Raw genomic sequence first — 26043 nt, forward strand, 5'->3', positions numbered from 1 at the left:
GCTCATGCCTGTTACCCCAGAACATTGGGAGGCTAAAGCAGGATTGCTTGAACCCAAGAGTTCAAGACCAGCTTGGGCAACATAGTGCAACCCCATTTCTATTACTAATTTTTTTTTTTTAATGAAACACTTGTGAAGGTACATCTGTTGATAATAAAGAACACTGATTTTCTTTAAAACCTCCAAAATGTTTACTACTTTAAAGTAAATAATAAAAATAACAAGTGTCATGAATAAAATATGTCTGGGATTTGCTTTAAAATAGTCTGGGGGATGAAAGTGAATGAGTATAAATCAAGTAAGGCTGGCGAAACATGTGAAATAGAGGAATAGGCATGTGAGGATGCATTATGCTTTCCTCTCTACTTTTTTATGTTTGCAATTTCCTATAACAAATGTCTGAATTTGCTTAGTATGCTTTCGGTAAGGAAACATGGATGAAGCAGCACATGAAAAAGAATTTTAACCAACAGACTACCGGAAAATAATGTGACTACCAGAAAGATTTTTCGGGGCTTTGAAGGAACTGAATACTAATGGCACTGTACAGACAGCCAGTCTTTCTGGCACCCTGGCAGTGTCTCTCAATTGCAGGTCCTCATCTGAGCCACTGCCCAGAAAATAATTTGAGTAACTTTCCTCAGATCTCCCAAAGATGATATATAGCTAACTAGTACCATTCTAGATTTTACTAATTTATTACCTACAATGGATACCTTAGGGAATTAAGGTCTACTTTTCTAGTGAAATCCCAGTTGAGGATGGCTGCTAAAAAATGAGTAACATTAGACTGAAAAAAGAGAATACGGTATAAAATTGTACTTTTTTTTAAAAAAAGTTATGTGTTTAAGTGACTATCACATAGCAATGTAATGCTACATAATTATTGTAAAAAAAAAAATTTGTGAACTCACAAATGATAGAAATGTATAGGTCAAAAGCATCTGTGGAGGAGCTTGTTAAAAATAGAACTATTCAGCTCCTTCTCAGATAGCCATCAGCCTTGGCCAGCTGAAAAGTGAGCTGGTTATGTAACTTAAGTGTTTCTTTTCTCTTTATTTTTAAAAAATCTTTTCTTTAAGTCAAATACCTGTTCTCACTTATAAATGGTGTGTTTCTTTTGTGTGTAGATGTGTTCAAACTCTTCCAGGTAAACTATTTAACTCATTTGAAAGTCTTTGACTTAATACTGAGCTGTGTACATTTGCATTTTAAAATTTTGTATCTTTTTCCACCATAGAGACTGAGAGAAATTAATAGTATGATACGCACAGGAGAAACGCCAACTAAAAAGAGAGGAATTCTTTTGGAAGATGGAAGTGAATCACCTGCAAAAAGAATTTGCCCAGAAAATCATTCTGCCTTATTACGCCGTCTCCAAGATGTAGCTAATGACCGTGGTTCCCACTGAGGTTAGTCTCTTGTATTCACACTCTTCACAAAATCTGTTTAGCAGCAGCACCTTTAATGCATCTAGACTATGGAGCCTTTTTTTCTTAATCCAGCTGATCAATTACAGCCTGTTAGTAACAGGAGGGGACATTTTGGTGAGAAATGGGACTTAACTCCTTCCACCAGTATCCTTAGGATATTTTAATCCATCCCGGCTGCCTTTTTTCCCCCTACCATTCAGTGATTACTGTCAAGGCTGCTTAGAATCCAAACTTGGATTTTTGACTCTGACAAAGCCTTTAAAGTACTGCAGCAGAACGACGGGTACTCACATGTGAGCATAGGAGGCTTCTGTTGACATACTCCAACAGAAGAACTGTGTTTCAAGTTCACTCCTACCTGTTTTGTGGTCAGCTGTAGTCCTCATGAAAAGCAAAACAAAAATTAGGTGTTCTGTCCTAAAACACCTGGTAGGAGCGTGTGATTTTTGCATTCCTGAAATAGAAGAAAGGAGAGTGCACCCAGGTTGTTTCCCTTTGTGCACGTCTTCCCTCTTCCCATTCGGTATGGTGCAGTGTGAAAAGTGCTTGATTGTTTGGGTGTGCAATGTCTGAGTGAACCTGTATAAGTGGCGGCACTTTAGGGCTGTAAAATGCATGATTTTGTAACCCAGATTTTGCTGTATATTTGTGATAGCACTTTCTACAATGTGAACAAAACTTCCAGGCTAAACATCCAATATTTTCTTTAATGCTTTTGTACTTTTTAAAACTGTTAAAGCCCCTATGGCCACCTTTTGGGAATAGGTTTTAAATTCTCCAGTTTTTTTGTTATATAGGAATCAACCGGCTAAGAAAAGACTTTAAATCAAGTTGAATTGAGGCAATTAGTATGAAAAACTATGACCTCTGCCTTTTGGAGGGAGTTATCTAAAAGATATGTCTATTAAGGTGATATATTTTAAAATATTTTTGGGTGTTCTTGGCAGTTTAAAAAATTGGTTGGAGAATTTAGGTTTTTATTAGCACATAGTACCATTTATACAAATTAGAACGTGTTAAATAACAGCTGTTGAATTATCTATACATACCTTTATTAATCACTATTGTTCCAGCAGTTTTCAAGTCAAATTAATAATCTTATTAGGGAGAAAATTCAATTGTAAATTGAATCAGTATAAACAAAGTTACTAGGTAACTTCATATTGCTCTGAGAAAAATATGGAACTTACACTGTTCAATTAGAATAGTGTTCTGCAAAAATATTTATAAAACCTCTCAAGATACTGCTACTGTAATTTTATATGAAGATAAGTGTATTTTTCAATAAAGCATTTATAAATTAGCTTTTGTTTGGTTATATTGAGAAAAGGGTAGTTTCTTGCATAAATGGCAAAGAACAATCCTTTATTGGTTTATTTTGTCTCTACTAAACACATTAGTCATTCATCATTTAAATATCTGACTTCATTAGAAACCGTTAACACTTTTTCTCCCTCCTGCCATAAAAATACAGTGAGTAATTTGCTTAAAAAACAACACAACACTAGGAACAAGTGTTCTGGTTTCTTCTCACTCAACTAAAGACATTTCTCAGTGATTTCAGTTTATAAATCAGTAAGACAGTGCAGGCTATAAATCAGTGCAGGCTGAAGACTTGAGATTCAAATGATCTTCCACTTAAAAGTGCTGAGCTATGGAACCTGCTCTCTCTATATCTCTCCATTTCCTAACATATATACAACTGAAACCACTGATTTACAAACTATTAAGTAGTGCTGAATTCTGTCTGCTCTATTAGTTTAAATGAATGCAACTTACCTTTAGCATTATATTCAGAAAAATACTTAAGCCTCAAGGTCCCCAAAATTTGGAGTACTGAACTAGATAACCACCCTAAGACACTTCTGACAGAAGTAATGCATTACTTAGAGAGAGGTTTCCAAAACCTGCTGTTAGAACCTATGCATACATGGAAAACACTGGCAGTCAGTCATTGTTCACACAGCTTTACTCTTCAGGCAGTCCTCTGCCATTGGTCAGCTTGAACTAGGCCAGAGTCCAGCAGGAAAGTGCATGGTGCACCAGATTCACCATCTCTTAAGTCGCCACTGTTTTCTCTTCTTTACTGAAAGGCTGTACTGAGCCAGGCTTTACCCATGACAGGCCAGCAACATGAACACTTTTATTGTGCTGTTCCTCAGGCTTCTTCTAGGCACAATCAAAACAGACATTAACAAAATGACTGATGAGATTTCAGCACTGTACAAACTTGTTTCCCAAAAAAGTTGCTTGTAGGTAACAAGCAGTCTCCAATGAAGACATTTTAGAAAAGAAACAATGAGTTAGCCATATCATAAGTGGTGGTCCACTTACTTTCTGAGTCAGCATCTTTTCTCTGGCTTCATCATGTACAGAAGGATTCCATGGAGAAAAGCTTAAGGAAGAGAAAAGTATTTTAAAACTATGTGTTGGTTATAAAACTAAATTTTATAACATTCATTTTGTAGTAATTAAGCTTTAAGCCAATCCCCCAACTTAACAAAGAACAGTACTTTTGTTGTCAACATGTAGGTTTTAGATATTACCTAATTAATTCTCACATAACTATCCCTCATACATGGATGATCTCATTTAAGCCTCACACCAACCCCTAAAGTACTACTATTTAAAAGATTAACAAAGGAAAGCAGGGTAAAATTAATTTCTCTGGGTTTATCAGAGCTAAAACATACAAAAGCCAAATAGTCCATCTGCTGACTCCAAGCTCTTATTTTTATTTTTTTTGAGATGGAGTCTAGTTCTGTGACCCAGGCTGGAGTACAGCGGTGTAATCTCGGCTCACTGCAACCTCCATCTCCTAGATTCAAGCCATTCCCCTGCTTCAGCCTCACTGGGACTACAGGCATGAGCCACCATGCCCAGCTAATTTTTGTATTTTTAGTAGAGATTGGGTTTGGCCATGATGGTCAGGTTGGTCTCAAACTCCTGACCTCATGATCTGCCCACCTTGGTTTCCCAAGTGCTGGGATTACAGGCATAAGCCACCATACCTGGCCATGAGTCCAAGCTCTTAACAGCTATACTCCACTGCCTTCCCAAGCAGTACCAATGTTGCCAAAGAGCAAAATCACCAATTCATCCACTCCCAATACTCCTCCAGACACTGTTTCCTAAATCAAATGTCACAGTGCCATTCTCACGCTCTTCAGTTTTCCTCCTTCTACCACATCTGCATGTCTGTGAGGGTGTGGCAGTTTAAGAGGGGCTCCAGCTAAATCTGCCAGCTGAAGAGTCCTGACATGTGAATGAATAAGTGTATCACAAGGATCTCTGGGAAACCAAAGTCACCAGAGAACATGCTGTCAGCACAGTCTGTCAGATGTAAAGCTTTCTGTTTAAGGGAAGAGCCTCAGAGGCATCAGAAATTGAGTTGGCACCAAGTTATAAAGATTGCAGGTTAACGGTTTATGCATTTGCCTTTTAAATATCCATTGAGACCACCTGAAGAAAGGAAGCAGTGTACTCGAAAGGACAGTGGACAGTTATTTGGGGGCTGCACCACTTACCTAATTGCATAGGGGTCTTCTATTTTAGGCTGGTCAAACAAACGAGCAGTGCACACCTTAACACTGTCAACAACTTTACTTTTAAAAAGCTGAATATCTTTTTCATACCTGTGTTAAAAGTTTAAATCAAAAGTTATCAACTTATTCTACTTAGCTGCGTCTTCGAATTTATTTTAAATAACAAAGCAAATGTTACATACAGTACTGCAGCCTCTGGGTTCAGGGGGCTTGCTGTATCAATCTTGTAGAAAACTCTCCTTGCATACATTAATACCTGCCAAATATGATTATGGTTCCGCCTAAAGGGAAACACGGCGTGATTACTGAGGCTTCCTCTTGCTGTACTACATCACTGAAAGAAACACTTTATTTACTTACCTCCATTTTGCAAATGCTCTCTTCACATCCAGCTCACCTGAGGTGGGATCAACTAGCGGGTGAAAGACGGGAATATCAAACACCAAGCGCTGTATTTAAATAGAGACATGTCCATTAATGGAAGTAGTGGCGCTTATGAGACCCATTGAAATCGTGATAAAAAGAGCTTCAGGACAAGGCAATCATGTTATTTAAAACTAAAGAGCTGCCTCAAAAAGGATACGTAACTACTTTTACCCTGTTCCTGAAAAACTAAATTTTGCAATGAAGTGGAGAAAACTCCCTCTCCCTCTACTAGAGCCTGAGAATCACCATTCACCTGGTAAGTGCTACAGGACAGCAGCCAACCTCCCTTGCTCAAGGCAGAGGATGGCATGCCAGAAGCTGCTGCAAAGCACACAAGTCCCCCGAACGACTACTGGGTAGATAAATCATAGAGGTACCAGGTCAGGAAAGCTGTAAGCCCTTTCAGCCCTCCTTGCTGATCCACAAGAGAAGCCAACTTACTGGACAGTCACCATCTGGATAGTTATCAGGGATGTAAACTGTGAACTTAAATACGCCATCTTGGTAAAGTCCGTGCCGTATGAATATTACTCCAAACCACACTGTAGGAAAAGATAAAACCGTTAAGGCCTAAATCTGTGTGGGAGGAACTAAATGTGCTATAAATTAAGAGTGAATCCTCATCTTACTTAATGCAGAGTGGTAAGATGGCTGCACATAGACACCCGGTAGCTTCTGCTTCACAACCAAGGTACTACAAACAAAAGCAGAATGATTAACTGGTGTGGATACAACTGACATATGCAGATCAAACCACCCCACGTTCACTTTGAGACAATGAATGTCCCCTCAAGGGGCAACTGATGCCCAAACCCTGCAGGCCAAGTTCTCACAATCTCTCACCTGACAGACTCTGAGCCCTGGCCCTGACAGCTGCCCACTACAGGCTTCACAGCAGCTGCTCACAGAGGAATGAGCAGGCCAGGAGGGGCCCTACAGTAAGAACTTAAGCCAAACAGGGATAAGTGAAGAATAAACTTTTCCTTCCAGACATCTGCTCTTCCAAACATCATTTGGAAACCAGCCTATAGGCAATTCTGAATAATGCAATCTGAAGTTAAGTTCTGTACATTTGAGGTCAATGAGAGTATTTATAAAATGATGCTTTTGTGATCATGGATGATCATTCAAAAACTTTTAAAATACAACTTTAGATAAATTAAGATTTCTTGGAATTGGATCACCAAGTTGTCATTTTATATTTGAATCACAAGATCCCACAGCAGTGGGCAGTGTCCAGCTCGCAGTGCTGCTTGGGGAGGGCAGGTATCCTTGCGAAGCTCTCACATGCTCTGCCCTCAAACTGACCCCCCAACGCAGACACCTAAACTCTGGGCCTTGCCAGGGAATGGGAAACGGTGCTGAAAACAAGGAACGACAGGTGTACTGACACAAAGGCTACACTGGTTCTTCTGGGACCTCGTTACCACCCACAACCACTCTGGTCTGTTCCTTGCAACTATGAGCCTAAAGAGGTAAGGCTGAGACCATACCTTGAAAAGAACAAATTTTACCTAGGGTCTTAAAACACATTAACCTGCCAATCCTGGATTTCATCAAGAACTATTTGTTTATCATTTTTATTACCTACTTGCCATTCACTTGCTTTTAATCATTTTTGAGTTATTATCTAGTCCATTTTTAAGTTGCTAAAATTCAGCATGTCCATAGCAACATGGCTGGCAGATGTATCTACTTTGCCAGAAAAGGCAGTTCTGTGTTCCAGTACAGATTTAATCACCACAGTGAAGGCCTGTTCAACTCACGGCCCAGCCTCAAACACAGGGCCTCCATTACAGAGCCAAAGGGGCCACTGATACCAAATCACACCCAGCCAGCCAGTTACCCTGGGGCCTCAGACCCTCTGACTATTACAACATTAATACATTGAGGGAGGAGTCAAGGATGCTTTTTTTTTTTCTGGGCAACAACAACAACAAAAAGAGATCTCATAGGCTAAGCTCTGTGGCTCATGCCTGTAATCCCAGCACTCTGGGAAGCTGAGGCAGGCAGATCACTTGAGGTCAGGAGTTCGAGACCAACCTGGCCAAAACAGCAAAAACCTGTCTCTACTAAAAATACAAAAATTAGCTGGGCATGGTGGTGCATACCTGTGGTCTCAGCTACCCCGGAGGCTGAAGCTGGAGAAATGCCTAAACCCAGAAGATGGAGGCTGCAGTGGGCTGAGACTGCGCCAGTGCACTCCAGCCTAGGCAACACGGTGAGACTCCATCTCATAAAAAAGAAAAATGATGAGGAGTTGCTATATGGCCTAGGCTTATCTCACATTCCAGAGCTCAAGTGATCCTCCCACCTTAGCCTCCCTATAGTAGCTGGGACTATAGGCCCACAGCTGGGATATTTTTAATTTCTTTTAGAGACGGGGTCACTCTGTTGCCCAGCCTGGTCTTGAACTTTTGGGCTCCAGTGATCCTCCTGCCTCAGTCTCCCAAGTAGCTGGGATTATAGGCATGAGCCACTGTGCCTGGCTCAAGGATGCTTAAAATTACTATACACAGGAATTTTTAAATGATGGAAATTAGGAATTCTCCAAACTCTCTGTCCTTTTAACAAATTCTCAAATGCCATCTGCGTCTGCAGTGCTGGAGCCCCCGTGTGTGCCAGGCACTGTGGGGTTGCTGCCAGCACTCTGCACCCTGTACAGCTCCTTACACTCCACAACCAGGTGCAAGTGCAGCCCAGCTGCTGACCTCAGTGACCAGTCAGCATCTTCCTTACATGGAGCCCACATCTTTGTCTCTTCCCCAGAATTGCTAAGTCCTGCCTTGGGGGTCATACAGAATAATTCAGATCCTTTTTGTGACAGACCTTCAAATACATGAAGACAACTTTAATATGTGCTTAAGCTTTCTCTTCTCTAAGAAAACTTCTCCAGTTCCTTCAACCGTTGATCCCTAAGGTATGGCTTCCTGGTCCTTCTCTGCTAGGCCTTCTCCATCTGTCAAGAGGCCACCTACAAGGCGACAACCAAGGAGCACCATCCTCCAGATGAGTCTGACCCAAGAAGGCAGAGATTACCACTCTGCCACTGTCCAACTCTAGAAAAACCTCTTCAGGAGGCAAATTCCTCACTTCATAGAAACGAAGACCAAGTTTATTAAGTTCCTGGTCTACTGTCGGTTCCTAATAAACCTTAGTTTCTTCCTTTTCTTACTCTCTAAAACAGACATGGAATTTAAAGTATCCTCTGCCTTTAAATCTCGTTCACCCAAGCTCCACATGAGAATCTTTAAGAGAGGATATTTTTATAACTCTACTTAGGTCTTGGTTAAGAAAGATTCCATCACCAGCAATAGCCTCCATATTTATTAAGGCTGATGTTGGAGGGACAGGTTTGAGCTTTGAGATTAAGTGACAGCCCTTTACTGCGTCCATCGGAATAAACTTCATTCTTCACCTTAAAGGATCACTGCTAATTTAACCAAATAGTTTAAGAACTTACAATTCTGCAAGCAGCGAGTATTCCAGGTAGAAGGGTCCATAGGACGCATGCGTGCCATTTGTTGACTGTGCTGCTGGGGCAGGAGACGCAGGCTTAGTTATGGGCAAAGCGTTTTTGGGAATGGAAGGCAGCTGTTTCTTTGGTGCAGTTCGTGGAGGACTGGTTTTCCCGTCCCCTGTTAGTGTCTTCTCTTCACCTTCAGATCGCTATACAAGATGAAGTTGGAAGGTTATCTGTTAGGATGGTTCTTAAATCACAAGAGTATATTGTTAGCTCCATGGCCGAAAAGCTGGAATTACTCCTTTACAAGGACATTCTAACACCATACCCAAGATGACTAGAAAGTCCTTTGGGCAGGCAGGTCATATAAAGACAAAGCTGAAGCAAGACCAAAGCATTAGAGAAACTCTTTCGTACAGGGAAACTCATCCTATAAGGACGACACAGTTACTGTGTACAGGATTAACTGAAACACAGAGAGAAATGGTTTCTCCTAGTGGCCCCAAAAAGAGGGCAAGGGGTTACCAAGCAATAAGACAACTGCACAAGGCTAGAAAAGTCCCCCTGCACTTAGATGCTATAGAAGGTTAGGTCTAAGAAGCTCAAAGTAGTGTGGATGACTGAAAGTAGTCACTGCCTATTAGCACTTCGGTTGGAAACAAAGAATAAAGCTATTCTCTCACTTGCTTGGGTCTGATTCTGATCTTGTCCCTACTGGGTATGTTTTGACATTTCAGATATCACCAGCATAAACCTTAGTCAAAGACAAAGGTCAACATGAGTCAGAGACTAAACTGCCATCGCACAGGTACTTCCTTGGCGCAAGTACAACCAAAGGCTGTTTAATTAGCTATATAAAAAAACATGTATCGTATGCATAGCCCCAGTGATGGGTGCACCTAAAGGCCCTGACCAGCACAATGCAATATGCCAATGAAGCAAAACTGCAATTGTACCCCATTACTAGCTATGTACAAGTGAGGAAGAGATGTATATCATATACGTACACAAAAAGTAATAGTGGTGTTTGTTCTCAGAGATGATATTATGGTTATTTAAATTTTCTTATTGTCTAATTTAACCTTTCCTAAAATGAAAAGATATATTTTTTAATAATTTTATTTAGAAAAATTAGTGCCCCTAAAGTCTGATTTAATGATATTAGACTAGCCTTTCCCAGAGCTGTTCTAACCATAGAACCTTGAAGTATAGCAGAAACTACAATGTCACAGATATCATGTGTAAATGTAACCTAAATAATCTTAGAATTGTGATGACCAGAACGATTTGTATTTGAGATGCAACTGAAGTCTCAGAAACAGACTTTAACCAATAAAATAATTATTTTTCAAGAGTAAACCCTTAACTAGAAAACCCAGGTAATTTTGTCAAGATTACAGGTGACTGTGACAGATTACTTTGGCCTTCATTCTGACCCTGTTTTCAGACACAGAAGCAAATAGGTTTCCTTACTGAATTTATCAACTGTACCTACTTTGCGTACAGAGCTTGTAGACATGCTCCAGAAAGGGTTCATAACGTGTATTCCAAACAAATTCAGTGGTGTGTCATCAAAATCTTCTGTCTGCAGCATTCACTTTACCTTAAAACAAGACGGGAAAACATAGAAACATGCCGATACCAACAGTTAAGTTTTTTTTTTTTTTTTTTTAAGATGGAGTCTTGCTCTGTCACCCAGGCTGGAGTGCACTGGCGTGATAGCCTGGCTCACTGCAACCTCCACTTTCTGGATTCAAGTGATTCTCCTGCCTCTACCTCCTGAGTAGGTGGGATTACAGGTGGCTGCCACTATGCCTGGCTAATTTTTCTATTTTTAGTAGAGACAGGGTTTCACCATGTTGACCAGGCTGGTCTTCCAACTCCTGACCTCAAGTGATCCGCCCGCCTCAGCCTCCCAAAGTGCTAGTATTACAGGCGTGAACCACCATGCCTGGCCAACATCTAAGACTTCTGAAATGATGAATAACTAAATCTAATACCCTAGATATACAATATAATGTTATATAACAAAGAGTTATAAAAACCTAGGAAAGGTCTTCAGGCATCTTCAGAAACAGTTTCCTTCTATACCATCTTCCTTTTCTGGCTCTAATTTATTGCACACCTTTAGATGTTTATCAGAATCTGTGCACCAGGTCCCCTGGCTAGGATTCAGATTACTCAGTGACACAGATGAGCTTTGGTGCCAGAAATTCAGAAGATATGGACAACAGCTGCTACTAGCACATCTCAGCTTTTAACAGGAAAACCAGATTCAGAATGCACTGTGCCCACATACGCAAAAGTTGTATCACTGTTCCCACAGCTATGGGAACAAACAATAAATATCTAAGGAGGCTGAATTAAAAGCTGTCTCAACTCACTTGAATACAGAATGATTCCTCCAGCAAAGTGTTAGCCAAAGAAATGAGAAAACAGGGAAGGCAAAGCAATTGTATCACTAAGATGATAAAAGGGGTTACCTGAGTCCTGTCCGTACCATCCCCCAGGAAACTGCCTTTTACAACTTCGAAACATATAGAAACTGCAGGATCATGCACTTAAGGAACTGCCTAGCAATCCAGACAAATGCAACAGAGGCTTACAAGAGACAGTTCACAAGTACAGATCTTCCAGGCGAAGCTTCAAGCCGTGAATAAGAAAGCGTGTCTTCAAAGGTCATAAAGTCAGTGGGTCATTTACTAAAAATACAAAGAAGCAAAGGAAAAGCAGCCAAGCCCAGCTGTAAGAGAACAGCAACTTCTCTGCCCTGGTGATTTTCCCGCAGGCTGTTACCTTTAAAGCAGAGCTCCTTCTCTGAATTCCTACTTGTACTAATCAAAAGGCTGAAGGTGAAAAGGGTCAAAACTAAGTAAAGTTTTCCTAATTTCTTAAGCAGATCATGCGCAAACCATGTACTAAATGTCCCCAATCAGCAATAATTTGCCTTCTGATGAACTTGTGACATCCAGGGACATATCCAACCCAAGTCATCCAAACCTTGCCAGTGCCTATGACTGCTGTTTTGTTTTGCATGAGAAAATGCCACCCAGTAATTAAATCAGAGGAATGAAGATCCTGGTTCTTCCACTAACATGGAAAACATCCAATAAGTAACAACAGCTCTCCGCAAATCTGCCTTTAAAGGTGAGTATGAATACACTTAGGATATCAAAAATGTGCGGGGGCATGTTCTTGTTTGGCTCAAATGAAGACACTGATTTTCAGATCTAGCAGTAATGTGAAATACCCCAATGTCCTCTGGGACACACCTGATTTAACACAGGACCTCCATCCCTTGGGACACAGTGGTGCTCTCCACCATGTACATTTAATGGGTTGGTGCAAACCTGTAGTCTCTCCCAGGTCTAACACGTTAGGATTCTCCGACTTTGCCTTTAAGAACCCAATACAATTTGTCCCCAGTTCTGCCTATCTTTAAGCAGGAGGTATTGTCTACTGCTGCCTAACTTTGCGATGGCTCTTTTAATCCAATGTTTCCAGCTGCAAGATAATAATCACGAGAAACTAGCACATTTTTCAGGGTCTAGTCTTGGACAAGCACAGCATGACATGTTCCGAGAGGAATGACATAGATGGAAGCAAGACATAGGTTACATCCTTGCCACTGGGAAACAATTTTAGAATTTCTGCTTCTTTGGCCACGGCTACATTCCTTTACATCATCCAGCTGAGAAGTCTGGGGTTTCAGTCTGCGCGAATGATAGTGCATGGCAGAGCTAAAACATGAATGCTGCTGTTACTCTGTGTGCCACGGTGCCCTCACATCACCCCGAATCAGACTTGAAATTCCACGTTAAGAGGCGACAGAGCAGGGACCAGAAAAAAGACGAAAATGGCCCGGACTACGCTCGCTGGGGACAGCCGGGACCCGCGGAGGCCTCGGACCGGCACCCTCGCCGCGGGCGGAAATCAGCCTCTGAGCACGCAGGGAATCTGGACAAACCTGTCTCAAGGTGATGCAAGGCGGGGGCCCTGTCCTGGACTTGCAGCTAGCTCGAAGCTGACCCGGGAATCCCAGGCCCCTGCAATGAGGGGCTATGGGACTCGGCGACACCTCCTTAGCCAAGGCTCGGGTTCGGGACCCAGTCGGGGAGGGCGGGCACCGGCCGGGGCGAGCCAGCAGGGCCTGCCTCTCTCCCTCGGCCGGCCCGGCCCAGCTGGAGCCGAAGCCCCCAGCAGCAGTCCCGGGCTGTGAGGCGGCCAGCGCAGCAGGTGCCTGCAAATGCGCACAGGTGCTCGGTCCCGCCTCCATGTCCCAGCGCGGCCGCCGTCGCCGCCGAGCCGCAAGCGCCCAGTAGGACGGACAAATGCCAGGCCCGCGGAGGCTGGCGGCCAGATTTACGGATGCCTCAGCCCTCGCATACCTACCACTGTACCGGGCAGTGCATCTCACCCCGGTGCCTTCAATGCAGAGCTCTTGGCTGCCGAGCGCTGTCGCGGCCCGACAGCATCTCCGGCCGTAGCGCCAGCCCAGCTCCAGGTTGATCCCCGCCCCGCCCCACCCTGCCCTGCCCTCGGCGCCGGGCTCCACCCCCTGCCGCACGCCCCTGGGCCCAAGGCTTCCGCCTTGCCTCCTGGCGCCAACTGGCTCTCACATCTGCCCGTCAAGGACGTTTTTCCGGGGGCGTTGGGAAGACAGCCCTTCGTCCTGCCAATCAAATCACTCCGGTTTGGGTGAGGCTGCAATTGATCCTCCCCTTACGTAACAGCACCCGGAACGGCCTGTCAGTCTTGGAAATATCGGTCCCCCGAGGAGGGATGGGGTGGAGATAAACAAGCGCCGGGACACAATTGGCCAGGGCATCCGCCAGTCACTATGGAGACCCGCCCGGAGGTTTATGTGCTCAGGTCGCCTCGCAACCGCCTTGTGCTGGGGCTGGGGTGCAGTTGGGGCGTGCCCAGCCGCGCGACCGCCCCGTGGCTCCTGGCGCAGGGTCCTACTGCTTCGGGGAGTTCTGCGAGGCCCGAGGCCGCCACAACGGGCCCACAGGGTCCCAGGGGTCAGAAGGACGCTTGGCGTGGCGTCAAGAAACGCCCGTTCTCTCCATCGGTGCCGGAGCTGGAGGCTGGAGCTGAAGGGAGTTCAGCTCCAAGTCGGCCCCGGGCACTAGTGCAGCCAGAGGAGCTTTGTGAACCTGTGCATGCCGGCCCTACCTGCAGCATCCCAGTGGAGACGGGGCTGGGGGCTGGGGTTCGGGGAGGCTGAGGACCAGGAATCCTCATTTGTCACGGGTTCCCTTGCTGATTCTGGCCCACACTGAAGTTGTAGAACCTCTCCCATGGCAACATAGTTCCTGGTCATTTTTCTTTTCTAATTTTATTATTTTTAACTCACATGCTCTCAGTGGACCTCCTGTCTCCTTTCCCATGGAGGTCTCTCTCCGGCCTAATTCTGTGACCGCCAACGGCTTTCTGGGCCTGTTTTTACCAATGGTGCCTCTCCGTGGCTACTCCCTCCAATCTCGGCACTCCATTTCCACACTGCCGCGACAGCCCTCTCCCGGCAAGCCGCTGCCCCTTCTCTAGACACCAGAGGCACTGACATGTCTCTGACACTACCTCAGTGTGCTAAACTCAGAAAAGAAGATACATTCTCTGGCCAGATTGTTCCATTTTTGGTTGCCTCTGAGATTCTAGTAAGTGACTTACTAAAGGGCAGGAAGCCAAATACTCCTGATGTGAATCCCAAGGGTTGGTTCAGAAATCCAGCTTCCTCCCCCAGCTGAAAACCCTTCTGAGCCACTTCCGTTTGTTCACTGAGGGCACATTTAGGAATGTTACAATGCCTTATAATGCCTTTTAATATGAGTCTTAATACAGAAAGGCAGGCAAGGAAGAAATGCTTTCCTCAGGCCACAGGTGGTCTCCTGTGGCACCTCTGTGGCCCGATTCTTCTCAATCTTCTTTGCAGCTTATTCTCTTCTTCCAAGCTTTTCTTCTGCTTTCATCCTTTCCCCAACCTTCAGTTTTCACCAAGAACTCACATAGGTATTTCTCCAGCTCACATCTTTCCACTGAGTGTTCAGTGCATGTCAGCAACTGCCCACATGACACCAGATGCCTTAAACACACACTAGCATCAGACTACACATGGCAGAAAAGCCAACTCAAACCGGCTCACTTAGCAAGGAGATTTCTCTCCATGGCAAGGTGGGTCCAGAGCTGGTGCCCTAGTCTTCAGGCTCTACTTCCCTTGCAGCCCCTGGAATTGCACCTTCAGGCTGGTAGGAAGATGGGTGCCGCACTCCAGGCACACCCAGGATTTCACAAAATTAAAAGTATCCCTTTCTGCCAGTGGTCCCTTTTGAGGTACATGAATACCTTTTCCAGAAGCTCTGCAGAAGAAATGCCTGCAGGTTTCAGTGGCCAGAAGTCAGTCTCTGGGTCTCTGGCTGCTATGAAATCAGTCAATGGCAAGTGGAATGAGTCCATCATGATCGGCCTGGGCTGAGATTGTCCCTGGATCTCTGCCTAGACTTTAGGTGGAGGAGAGCCATGATCAGACTTATATTTTGAAAACATCACCTTGTGCAGAAAACAGATTGTAGGGCAACAAGCGTCACGGGACAGTCCAGAAACCATGGCAGTAGTTCAGGCAACAGACAATTGCATGAATTTGATGGTAGAGATGGAGAATCGAATGAACTCCAGAGATGTTTAAGACGGGGTGATATACTTTGGATATGGTTTATTTGACCCTGCCAAACTTCGTGTTGAAATGTGACCCCCCAATGTTGAAAGTGGGGCCTGTGCGAGGTGTTTGGGTCATGGGGGCTGATCCCTTATGAAAGGCTTGGTGCTGTCCTGGCAGTAATGAGTGAGTTCTGTTAGTCTGGAGAGAACTGATTGTTAAGAAGAGCCTGTCAACTTCTCCTCCCCCGACCCCTGCTTTCTTTCTTGCAGGATGATTCCTCCTGGTCTCTGCCATGAGTGGAAACTTCCTCAGTTCCTCACCAGAAGATGCTGACACCATGCTTCTTATACGAACGTACTTTAGTTGCTTCTTTCACTTGACATATATTATTGCACACCTGTGACATCTAGGCTTTGGATGGTGGGGAGGCAATGGAGAACAAAATAGACATGGTTCCTCATTGTAGAGCTTACAGTGTGGGAAATAGATGCCAATCAAGTCATCTCCCAAATCAGTGGCTAATTGCCCCAAGGAAGTGGGCAAGGAGCCAAATAAACCTCTTTTTAAAAATGAATTACCCAGCCTCAGGTATAGCAACGTTGATGGACTCCTACAGGTGGGATGGACAGAGCTTGGCCATGGACTAGGTATGGCGGATGAAGAGGGAGATATGGCTGACACCCAGATTTTTAGCACGAACTACAGGATGGATGGTGGCCATTCACTGAGGTGAGAAACAGTGAACCACAAGCAGGTTTGGGAGAGTGGAAATAGGAAAATCTGGGTTCTGTTTTGGGTAGGGATGTTTGGGGTGTTACGTGTGTACCTGATACCCACTTTTGCCTTTTTCATTGCTGACAGAACCTCCATTTTTTTGAGGAGTTCAAGCCCTTCAGTAGTTCCCCATTGGGCAAAGACCAAACTCCTCACAGCGGCTGTGGTCCAGCCCCTGGCAGCCACAGACTCCAGCTACTCTGGCATTCTTCCAATTCCTTGGAAGGAGATGCTCTCTAAACTGCCCTACCACAGAAGGGGCCTTTAACAGTGACGTTCCCTTTGCCTGGTTCATTCTCTTCTCTCCCCTACACAGATCCCAGCTCTAACGCCACTTCCTTGGGGCAATCTGCTGTTGATTTGGGAGATAATAGGTGTCTGTTTCCCACACTGTAAGCTCCTCACGAGGAACCATTTTTTTGCCTTCTATTGTCTCCCTAGCACCCAAAAGCTAGCTGTTGTAGGCATGCAGTAAATATTTCCCAAATGAAGGACAGGAGCTACTCAAGTACATTTGAAACAGCAACCTGCACACCCACAGCTCTGCGCCAAAAAAGCAACTCATTATGAAAATCAGGACGATTTATTCAAGGGGAAGTGAGGAGGTGGCCTCAAGGTACCGTTTCTTTAAGATTAAAACAAAGTGCTGAGAAAAATCTCAAAGGACCCAAAACCTTACCTATATAAAACATTTTCAATCGCTTCATATTACATTTGCTATTCTAAATTTTTGAAGCCCGTTTGATATATTTGTGTCAAAAGGTTCTTTTTGCATCAGGACTTAAAAGATAGGTGATCTCTGAGTATTTGGGACTTCTGCTCATGTTCTAATCAGCAAAATATTCACTGAATCATGCTTCTTCTGGTCTCTGGAAAAGTAATTGTACAAAGCAGTTTAGGCCACTGACTTACTATTTAAAGGCCTTAACAGAAGGAAGGAAAGGGTAAAATGACGAAGGTTAGTTAAAATGCATGTTTTACACACAGATGCATATATAAGCCAATGTTTTTAGCTCAATCCATTTGCCCTCAAGTCCTTTTCTGAAAGGTAGATTCCTGTATACGTCACTATCCAAAATAGGAGAGGATGATCTAGCTATGCGGATTGTCTTAGAAAAAATATAATTAGCACATTAAAGCCATGACTTTATGGGTAATAATGTTTAGGATGAGGCCAAAGTAGGCATTTAATTTTTTTTTTTTTTTTTAGAAAATGGATTTAAGGGAGGACATCAGATAATTGTCCTGTAGTTAATAATGATCCTCAGACACGACAGAAATCACACATTTTTGAGAATTATTGAAGGTTTTTTTTTTTTTTTTAATTTTTTATTGGATTATAGGTTTTGGGGTACATGAGCAGAGCATGCAAGACAGTTGCGTAGGTACACACATGGCATTGTGCTTTGCTTTTCTTCTCCCCTTCACCCACATTTGGCATTTCTCCCCAGGCTATCCCTCCCCACCTCCCCCTCCCACTGGCCCTCCCCTTTTCCCCCCAATAGACCCCACTGTTTAGTACTCCCTTTTCTATGTCCATGTGTTCTCATTTTTCATCACCCACCTATGAGTGAGAATATGCGGTGTTTCATTTTCTGTTCTTGTGTCAGTTTGCTGAGGATGATGTTCTCCAGATTCATCCATGTCCCTACAAACGACACAAACTCATCATTTCTGATTGCTGCATAATATTCCATGGTGTATATGTGCCACATTTTTCCAATCCAGTCTATTATCAATGGGCATTTGGGTTGATTCCAGGTCTTTTGCTATTGTAAACAGTGCTGCAGTGAACATTCGTGTACATGTGTCCTTATAGTAGAACGATTTATAGTCTTTTGGATATATACCCAGTAATGGGATTGCTGGGTCAAATGGAATTTCTATTTCTAAGGCCTTGAGGAATCGCCACACTGTCTTCCACAATGGTTGAACTAATTTACACTCCCACCAACAGTGTAAAAGTGTTCCTTTTTCTCCACATCCTCTCCAGCATCTGTTGTCTCCAGATTTTTTAATGATCGCCATTCTAACTGGCGTGAGATGGTATCTCAATGTGGTTTTGATTTGCATCTCTCTGATGACCAGTGACGATGAGCATTTTTTCATATGATTGTTGGCCTCATGTATGTCTTCTTTCGTAAAGTATCTGTTCATGTCCTTTGCCCACTTTTGAATGGGCTTGTTTGTTTTCTTCCTGTAAATCTGTTTGAGTTCTTTGTAAATTCTGGATATCAGCCCTTTGTCAGATGGGTAGACTGCGAAAATTTTTTCCCATTCTGTTGGTTGCTGATCCACTCTAGTGACTGTTTCTTTTGCCGTGCAGAAGCTGTGGAGTTTCATTAGGTCCCATTTGTCTATTTTGGCTTTTGTTGCCAATGCTTTTGGTGTTTTGTTCATGAAGTCCTTGCCTACTCCTATGTCCTGGATAGTTTTGCCTAGATTTCCTTCTAGGGTTTTTATGGTGCCAGGTCTTATGTTTAAGTCTTTAATCCATCTGGAGTTAATTTTAGTGTAAGGTGTCAGGAAGGGGTCCAGTTTCTGCTTTCTGCACATGGCTAGCCAGTTTTCCCAACACCATTTGTTAAACATGGAATCCTTTGCCCATTGCTTGTTTTTGTCAGGTTTATCAAAGATTGTATAGTTGTATGTATGTTGTGTTGCCTCCGGTGCCTCTGTTTTGTTCCATTGGTCTATATCTCTGTTTTGGTACCAGTACCATGCTGTTTTGATTACTGTAGCCTTGTAGTATAGTTTGAAATCCGGTAGTGTGATGCCCCCCGCTGTGTTCTTTTTGCTTAGAATTGACTTGGCTATGCGGGCTCTCTTTTGGTTCCATATGTAGTTCATGGTGGTTTTTTCCAGTTCTGTGAAGAAAGTCAATGGTAGCTTGATGGGGATAGCGTTGATTCTGTAAATTACTTTGGGCAGTATAGCCATTTTCACGATATTAATTCTTCCTAACCATGAACATGGAATGTTTCTCCATCTGTTTGTGTCCTCTCTGATTTCGTTGAGCAGTGGTTTGTAGTTTTCCTTGAAGAGGTCTCTTACGTTCCTTGTGAGTTGTATTCCAAGGTATTTTATTCTTTTTGTAGCAATTGCGAATGGCAGTTCGCTCTTGATTTGGCTTTCTTTAAGTCTGTTATTGGTGTAGAGGAAAGCTTGTGATTTTTGCACATTGATTTTGTATCCTGAGACTTTGCTGAAGTTGCTTATCAGTTTCAGGAGTTTTTGGGCTGAGGTAATGGGGTCTTCTAGGTATACTATCATGTCGTCTGCAAATAGAGACAATTTGGCTTCCACCTTTCCTATTTGAATACCCTTTATTTCTTTTTCTTGCCTGATTGCTCTGGCTAGAACTTCCAGTACTATATTGAATAGGAGTGGTGAGAGAGGGCATCCTTGTCTAGTGCCAGATTTCAAAGGGAATGCTTCCAGTTTTTGCCCATTCAGTATGATATTGGCTGTTGGTTTGTCGTAAATAGCTTTTATTACTTTGAGATACGTTCCATCGATACCGAGTTTATTGAGGGTTTTTAGCATAAAGGGCTGTTGAATTTTGTCAAATGCCTTCTCTGCGTCAATTGAGATAATCATGTGGTTTTTGTTTTTGGTTCTGTTTATGTGGTGAATTACGTTGATAGACTTGCGTATGTTGAACCAGCCTTGCATCCCTGGGATGAATCCTACTTGATCATGATGAATAAGTTTTTTGATTTGCTGTTGCAATCGGCTTGCCAATATTTTATTGAAGATTTTTGCATCTATGTTCATCATGGATATTGGCCTGAAGTTTTCTTTTCTCGTTGGGTCTCTGCCGGGTTTTGGTATCAGGATGATGTTGGTCTCATAAAATGATTTGGGAAGGATTCCCTCTTTTTGGATTGTTTGAAATAGTTTTAGAAGGAATGGTACCAGCTCCTCCTTGTGTGTCTGGTAGAATTCGGCTGTGAACCTGTCTGGACCTGGGCTTTTTTTGTGTGGTAGGCTCTTAATTGCTGCAACTTCAGACCTTGTTATTGGTCTATTCATAGTTTCAGCTTCCTCCTGGTTTAGGCTTGGGAGGACACAGGAGTCCAGGAATTTATCCATTTCTTCCAGGTTTACTAGTTTATGCGCATAGAGTTGTTTGTAATATTCTCTGATGATGGTTTGAATTTCTGTGGAATCTGTGGTGATTTCCCCTTTTTCATTTTTTATTGCATCTATTTGGTTGTTCTCTCTTTTCTTTTTAATCAATCTGGCTAGTGGTCTGTCTATTTTGTTGATCTTTTCAAAAAACCAGCTCTTGGATTTATTGATTTTTTGAAGGGTTTTTCGTGTCTCAATCTCCTTCAGCTCAGCTCTGATCTTAGTTATTTCTTGTCTTCTGCTGGGTTTTGAGTTTTTTTGATCTTGCTCCTCTAGCTCTTTCAATTTTGATGATAGGGTGTCAATTTTGGATCTCTCCATTCTCCTCATATGGGCACTTATTGCTATATACTTTCTTCTAGAGACTGCTTTAAATGTGTCCCAGAGGTTCTGGCATGTTGTGTCTTCGTTCTCATTGGTTTCGAAGAACTTCTTTATTTCTGCCTTCATTTCGTTGTTTACCCAGTCAACATTCAAGAGCCAGTTGTTCAGTTTCCATGAAGCTGTGCGGTTCTGGGTCGGTTTCTGAATTCTGAGTTCTAACTTGATTGCACTATGGTCTGAGAGGCTGTTTGTTATGATTTCAGTTGTTTTGCATTTGTTGAGCAGTGCTTTACTTCCAATTATGTGGTCAATTTTAGAGTAGGTGTGATGTGGTGCTGAGAAGAATGTGTATTCTGTGGATTTGGGGTGGAGAGCTCTGTAAATGTCTATCAGGTTTGCTTGCTCCAGGTCTGAGTTCAAGCCCTGGATATCCTTGTTGATTTTCTGTCTGGTTGATCTGTCTAGTATTGACAGTGGAGTGTTAAAGTCTCCCACTATTATTGTGTGGGAGTCTAAGTCCTTTTGTAAGTCATTAAGAACTTGCCTTATGTATCTGGGTGCTCCTGCATTGGGTCCATATATGTTTAGGATCGTTAGCTCTTCTTGTTGTATCGATCCTTTTACCATTATGTAATGGCCTTCTTTGTCTCTTTTGATCTTTGTTGCTTTAAAGTCTATTTTATCAGAGATGAGAATTGCAACTCCTGCTTTTTTTTGCTTTCCATTAGCTTGGTAAATCTTCCTCCATCCCTTTATTTTGAGCCTTTGTGTATCCTTGCATGTGAGATGGGTTTCCTGGATACAGCACACTGATGGGTTTTGGATTTTTATCCAATTTGCCAGTCTGTGTCTTTTGATTGGTGCATTTAGTCCATTTACATTTAGGGTTAATATTGTTATGTGTGAATTTGATACTGCCATTTTGATGCTAAGTGGCTGTTTTGCCTGTTAGTTGTTGTAGATTCTTCATTATGTTGAAGCTCTTTAGCATTCAGTGTGATTTTGGAATGGCTGGTACTGGTTGATCCTTTCTATGTGTAGTGCCTCTTTTAGGAGCTCTTGTAAAGCAGGCCTGGTGGTGACAAAATCTCTGAGTACTTGCTTGTTCGCAAAGGATTTTATTTTTCCTTCACTTCTGAAACTCAGTTTGGCTGGATATGAAATTCTGGGTTGAAAGTTCTTTTCTTTAAGAATGTTGAATATTGGCCCCCACTCTCTTCTGGCTTGTAGTGTTTCTGCCGAGAGATCTGCTGTGAGTCTGATGGGCTTCTCTTTGTGGGTGACCCGACCTTTCTCTCTGGCTGCCCTTAGTATTCTCTCCTTTATTTCAACCCTGTTGAATCTGACGATTATGTGCTTTGGGGTTGCTCTTCTTGCGGAATATCTTTGTGGTGTTCTCTGTATTTCCTGCATTTGAGTGTTGGCCTGTCTTGCTAGGTGGGGGAAATTTTCCTGGATGATGTCCTGAAGAGTATTTTCCAGCTTGGATTCATTCTCTTTGTCCCCTTCTGGTACACCTATCAAATGTAGGTTAGGTCTTTTCACATAGTCCCACATTTCTTGGAGACTTTGTTCATTCCTTTTTGTGCTTTTTTCTCTAATCTTGGTTTCTCGTTTTATTTCATTGAGTTGGTCTTCGACTTCAGATATTCTTTCTTCTGCTTGGTCAATTCGGCTATTGAAACTTGTGTTTGCTTCGCGAAGTTCTCGTATTGTGTTTTTCAGCTCCTTTAATTCATTCATATTCCTCTCTAAGTTATCCATTCTTGTTATCATTTCCTCGAATCTTTTTTCAAATCTTTTTTCAAGGTTCTTAGTTTCTTTGCATTGATTTAATACATGATCTTTTAGCTCACAAAAGTTTCTCATTATCCATCTTCTGAAGTCTAATTCCGTCATTTCGTCGCAGTCATTCTCCGTCCAGCTTTGTTCCCTTGCTGGTGAGGAGTTTTGGTCCTTTCTAGGAGGCGAGGTGTTCTGGTTTCGGGTGTTTTCCTCCTTTTTGCGCTGGTTTCTTCCCATCTTTGTGGATTTGTCTGCTGGTCGTCTGCGTAGTTGCTGACTTTTCGATTGGGTCTCTGAGTGGACACCCAGAATGTTGATGATGAAGTATTTCTGTTGCTTGGTTTTCCTTCTACCAGTCTAGCCCCTTCGCTGTATGACTGCTGAGGTCCGCTCCAGACCCTGCTTGTCTGGGGTGCACCTCTAGCAGCTGTGGCACAGCGAGGGATGCTACCAGTTTCTTTTTCTGCTATCTTTGTCCCAGGATGATGCCTGCCTAATGTCAGTCTTTTGGATATAGAGGGGTCAGGTAGCTGCTTGAGGAGACAGTTTGTACTTTATATGGGCTTAATTGCTGAGCTGTGAGCTCTGTTGTTCATTCAGGGCTGTTAGGCTCCTATGTTTGATTCTGCTGCAACAGAGCTCATTAAAAAACCCTTTTTTTTTCTCTCAAATTCTCTGTGTTGAGGGGTTTGGGCTTTATTTTTGGATGTTCGGTGAGGTGTCCTGCCCAGCTAGAAGGCAGACTAGCCACTGTTTGGCTGCCGAGGCTCCGCCCTGCTGTTGTGTGATTCACCCTGTTCCTGCAGGCTCTGCTGTGCTCTCCGCCATGCCCTGCGGCGGAGTCTTTTCGTTGTAGCGTGTTGCCTCGGCAACGGCAGGCTGCGTCAGCAGTGGGCGTGTATCTCAGTTGGGGCAGGTTGCCTCCGTAGTGGTGGACGCCCCTCCCCCACAGAGCGTCTCGGACCGTCTGCTCGGGATAGTTTGAAATCGCGGTTTTGTTCGTCCCACTGGGTATCCCAATCCCTGCAATCCCCTGGGCTGGCCTACTGTCCAAGTCTCGTTCAGTCTCAAGTCCAGCCCTCTCAAGTCTCAGGTTGCCGGTTCAACAAGGCACCCGGACAAGGCGCCCTGTGGGGATTGCTGGGTAGGGCCGGCCGCCGCCGCCCCGGCTGCCGGCTTCGCCAGGCAGACCTACTGCCTGGCGTCCCGTGTCTTTTTTATACTTGGGAGTTTCCCCGTTCTGTGGGCAACAACGATCAGTCTGGAAATGCAGCTCGGACTCACCGTTTGCGGATTCAACGCGAGCTCCAATCCTGGGTTGTTCTCACAGCGCCATCTTGAGTCCTCCAAAAACTATTGAAGGTTTTAAAATACTGCTATAGACAGCTGGTGATGCCGCTTTTTTCCTTCCCATATCCTCGTTGATCAGTAGAGTTCTTGCTTATGACATCACAGATGTGCTTCCGGTTTTTGGTTGCATCATGTTTTCTTCCCTGCCCCGTTACCCATAAGCCCCATCCCTGAGTGAGTGGGTGTGTGGAGGAATGAATTTTACAGACTGACTACAGCATTTCAAAATGAAATCAGGGTAGCTAATGGACCACGTGAATATTTATGTCTTAAGGAAAAGCAACCAGTATATGATACTGCTGCTCATTCAGGACTGAAGAGAACTAATTTCCTTTTTTAATCAAACAGCATTTTGAACATGACCTAACACCACAAATATCTGCCTCCTCAGCACGCTGATGCCTGTACCCACAGCCATAAGAGCAGTGTTCTCCTTGACTGATGTTATCTTTGGAAAACCACCTCTGTGGTTTCAAAGCATTTGGAATGATGACAAAGGCTTGAATTACTTTTGTCTAGAGTGGCACACTCACAAAAGCAAAGAGAGAAACAATGCTCACTGAGGGAAGGGTACTATTCCAGGCAAAACACCTTTTCTTTCTCGAAATAGGTAAATAGTGATTCCGCGAGACGAGGGAGCTCAGCGACCTCAAGAGTCACCCACCCAAAGGAAATAACAGTGTGACCATCATTTATTCCAGTATTTGACTCTGAAAATTTTCAGTCATACTGAAAAGTAGACAACAACAAACTCCCTTCGCTCATCATCTAGATTCAACAACGGTTAATGTTTTGCTGTATTTCATCTTTCTATTTTCCCTCCTGAGTCATTGAAAAATAAGTTGCAGTCATCATGCCCTTCCCTCCTTAGTGCTTCGCAGGGTGTTTCTCTTCAGAGCAAGGATATTCCCTTATGAAACTATCCCACAGTCACTCCTGAGAAAATCAATTCCACATTCCTAGACCTGTGTGTGTGTGTGTGTGTGTGTGTGTGTGTGTGTGTGAGAGAGAGAGAGAGAGAGAGTGCGTGTGCGCGCGAAAGAGTGTCTTGTCAATCATGGCTCACTGCATGCTCAGCATACTGGGCTCAAGCAATCCTCCCACCTTAGCCTCCTGAGTAACTGGGGCTACAGGTGCATACCACCTCACCCGGCTAATTTTTGTATTTTTTTTTTTTTGTAGAGATGGGGAAGTGCCATGTTGACCAGGCTGGTCTCAAAATCTGCCAAAGTGCTGGGATTACAGGCAGGAGCCACTGCACCTGGCCTTCAGACCTATTAAAACTGCCCTAATTGTCACACACCAGGAGAAACACTTTTATAGTTAAGGACTGAATGTTTGTTTCTTCAAAATTTATATTTGAAACCCTAATAGTTCATGTAATGGTATTTGGAGGTAAAGCCTTTGGGAGATGATTGGGCCATGAGGGTGGAGCCCTCAGGCATGGGATTTGTGACCTTGTAGAAGGGCCTCAGAGAGCGACCTTCCTTCTTCCACCATGTGAGGACCCAGTGAGAAGACATTATCCCTGAAGAAGCAAGAACTCAACAGACTCCTGAACTACCAGCACCTTGCTCTCAAACTTCCCAGCCTCCAGGACTACAGGAAATTTCTGCTGTTTATAAACTGCCCAGGTTATGGTGTTTTGTTCTAAGTCTAAACAGACTGAAACAGTTGTCATTTTTTTTAAGCCAGGGTTCAGTCAAGACTCAGTCATTGCATTTGGTTATATCTCTTTAATCTCCATCCTAAAGCAGCCCTCCCACCTTTTTCTCCCAATAATATTGACAATTTGAAGAGTATTCTGCATTTTGGATTTGGCTGGCCTGTTTTCTCGTGACGTTTAACTTGATCCTCTATCCTTCTGTTTCTTATAAACTGTAAGGTGTGAAGGCTTGATTGGATTCATCATTTTTGGCAGGAGTGCTTCATGGGTGAGAAGCTTATTGTGGTTCTTCTAGCTGTCTGTCTGTCTAATACAGGGTCTGCCTTTGTCCCCTAGGATAGAGAGCAGTGCTGTGGTCATAGCTCACTGCAATGGCAAACTCCTGGGCTCAAGCAATCCTCCTGCCTCAGCCTTCTGAGTAGCTGGGACCACAGGTGTGCACCACCACCACACCCAGCTTTTTTTTTTTTTTTTTTTTTTTTGGA

At 43.5% G+C, this 26043-nt stretch overlaps 2 protein-coding genes and 1 long non-coding RNA gene across 16 annotated transcripts in view; 2 read left to right on the forward strand and 1 right to left on the reverse strand.

The window, feature by feature from the left end:
• Positions 1 to 2736, forward strand: part of RBL2 (RB transcriptional corepressor like 2) — a 53678-nt gene extending 50942 nt beyond the window's left edge. For all 3 annotated transcript variants that reach the window (XM_008985865.4, XM_054248642.2, XM_078358124.1), the window contains one exon: positions 1241 to 2736. In XM_008985865.4, the coding sequence (XP_008984113.1) occupies positions 1241 to 1411 (171 nt within the window). In that variant the 3' untranslated portion in view covers positions 1412 to 2736. The remainder of the gene's footprint in view (positions 1 to 1240) is intronic.
• On the reverse strand, positions 2394 to 13633 carry AKTIP (AKT interacting protein). Of its 12 annotated transcripts, none has more exons than XM_078358127.1 (11): positions 13260 to 13391; positions 11252 to 11269; positions 10363 to 10470; positions 8868 to 9073; positions 6034 to 6098; positions 5846 to 5946; positions 5339 to 5427; positions 5161 to 5259; positions 4961 to 5068; positions 3768 to 3828; positions 2394 to 3599 (listed from the first exon to the last, which is right to left on the reverse strand). In XM_078358127.1, exons 3-11 carry the CDS (start codon positions 10459 to 10461, stop codon positions 3492 to 3494), a joined length of 936 nt encoding a protein of 311 aa, XP_078214253.1. In that variant the 5' UTR covers positions 10462 to 10470; positions 11252 to 11269; positions 13260 to 13391; the 3' UTR covers positions 2394 to 3491. The 12 variants fall into 12 exon arrangements, with proteins under 12 accessions (XP_078214253.1, XP_035138368.1, XP_035138366.1 ...); XM_035282477.3 differs by having other exon boundaries at positions 2394 to 3602; XM_035282475.3 differs by lacking the exons at positions 11252 to 11269; positions 13260 to 13391 and adding an exon at positions 13487 to 13633 and having other exon boundaries at positions 2394 to 3602.
• Positions 13634 to 14388: 755 nt separating this feature from the next.
• On the forward strand, positions 14389 to 16250 carry LOC144580575 (uncharacterized). The gene is made up of 3 exons (XR_013530436.1): positions 14389 to 14527; positions 15795 to 15879; positions 16108 to 16250. It is a non-coding gene; the product is annotated as an uncharacterized LOC144580575 (long non-coding RNA).
• The last annotated feature ends 9793 nt before the right edge of the window (positions 16251 to 26043 follow it).

This window comes from Callithrix jacchus, chromosome 20 (genome assembly GCF_049354715.1).
Source record: "Callithrix jacchus isolate 240 chromosome 20, calJac240_pri, whole genome shotgun sequence".
Taxonomy (NCBI): Eukaryota; Metazoa; Chordata; class Mammalia; order Primates; family Cebidae; genus Callithrix; species Callithrix jacchus.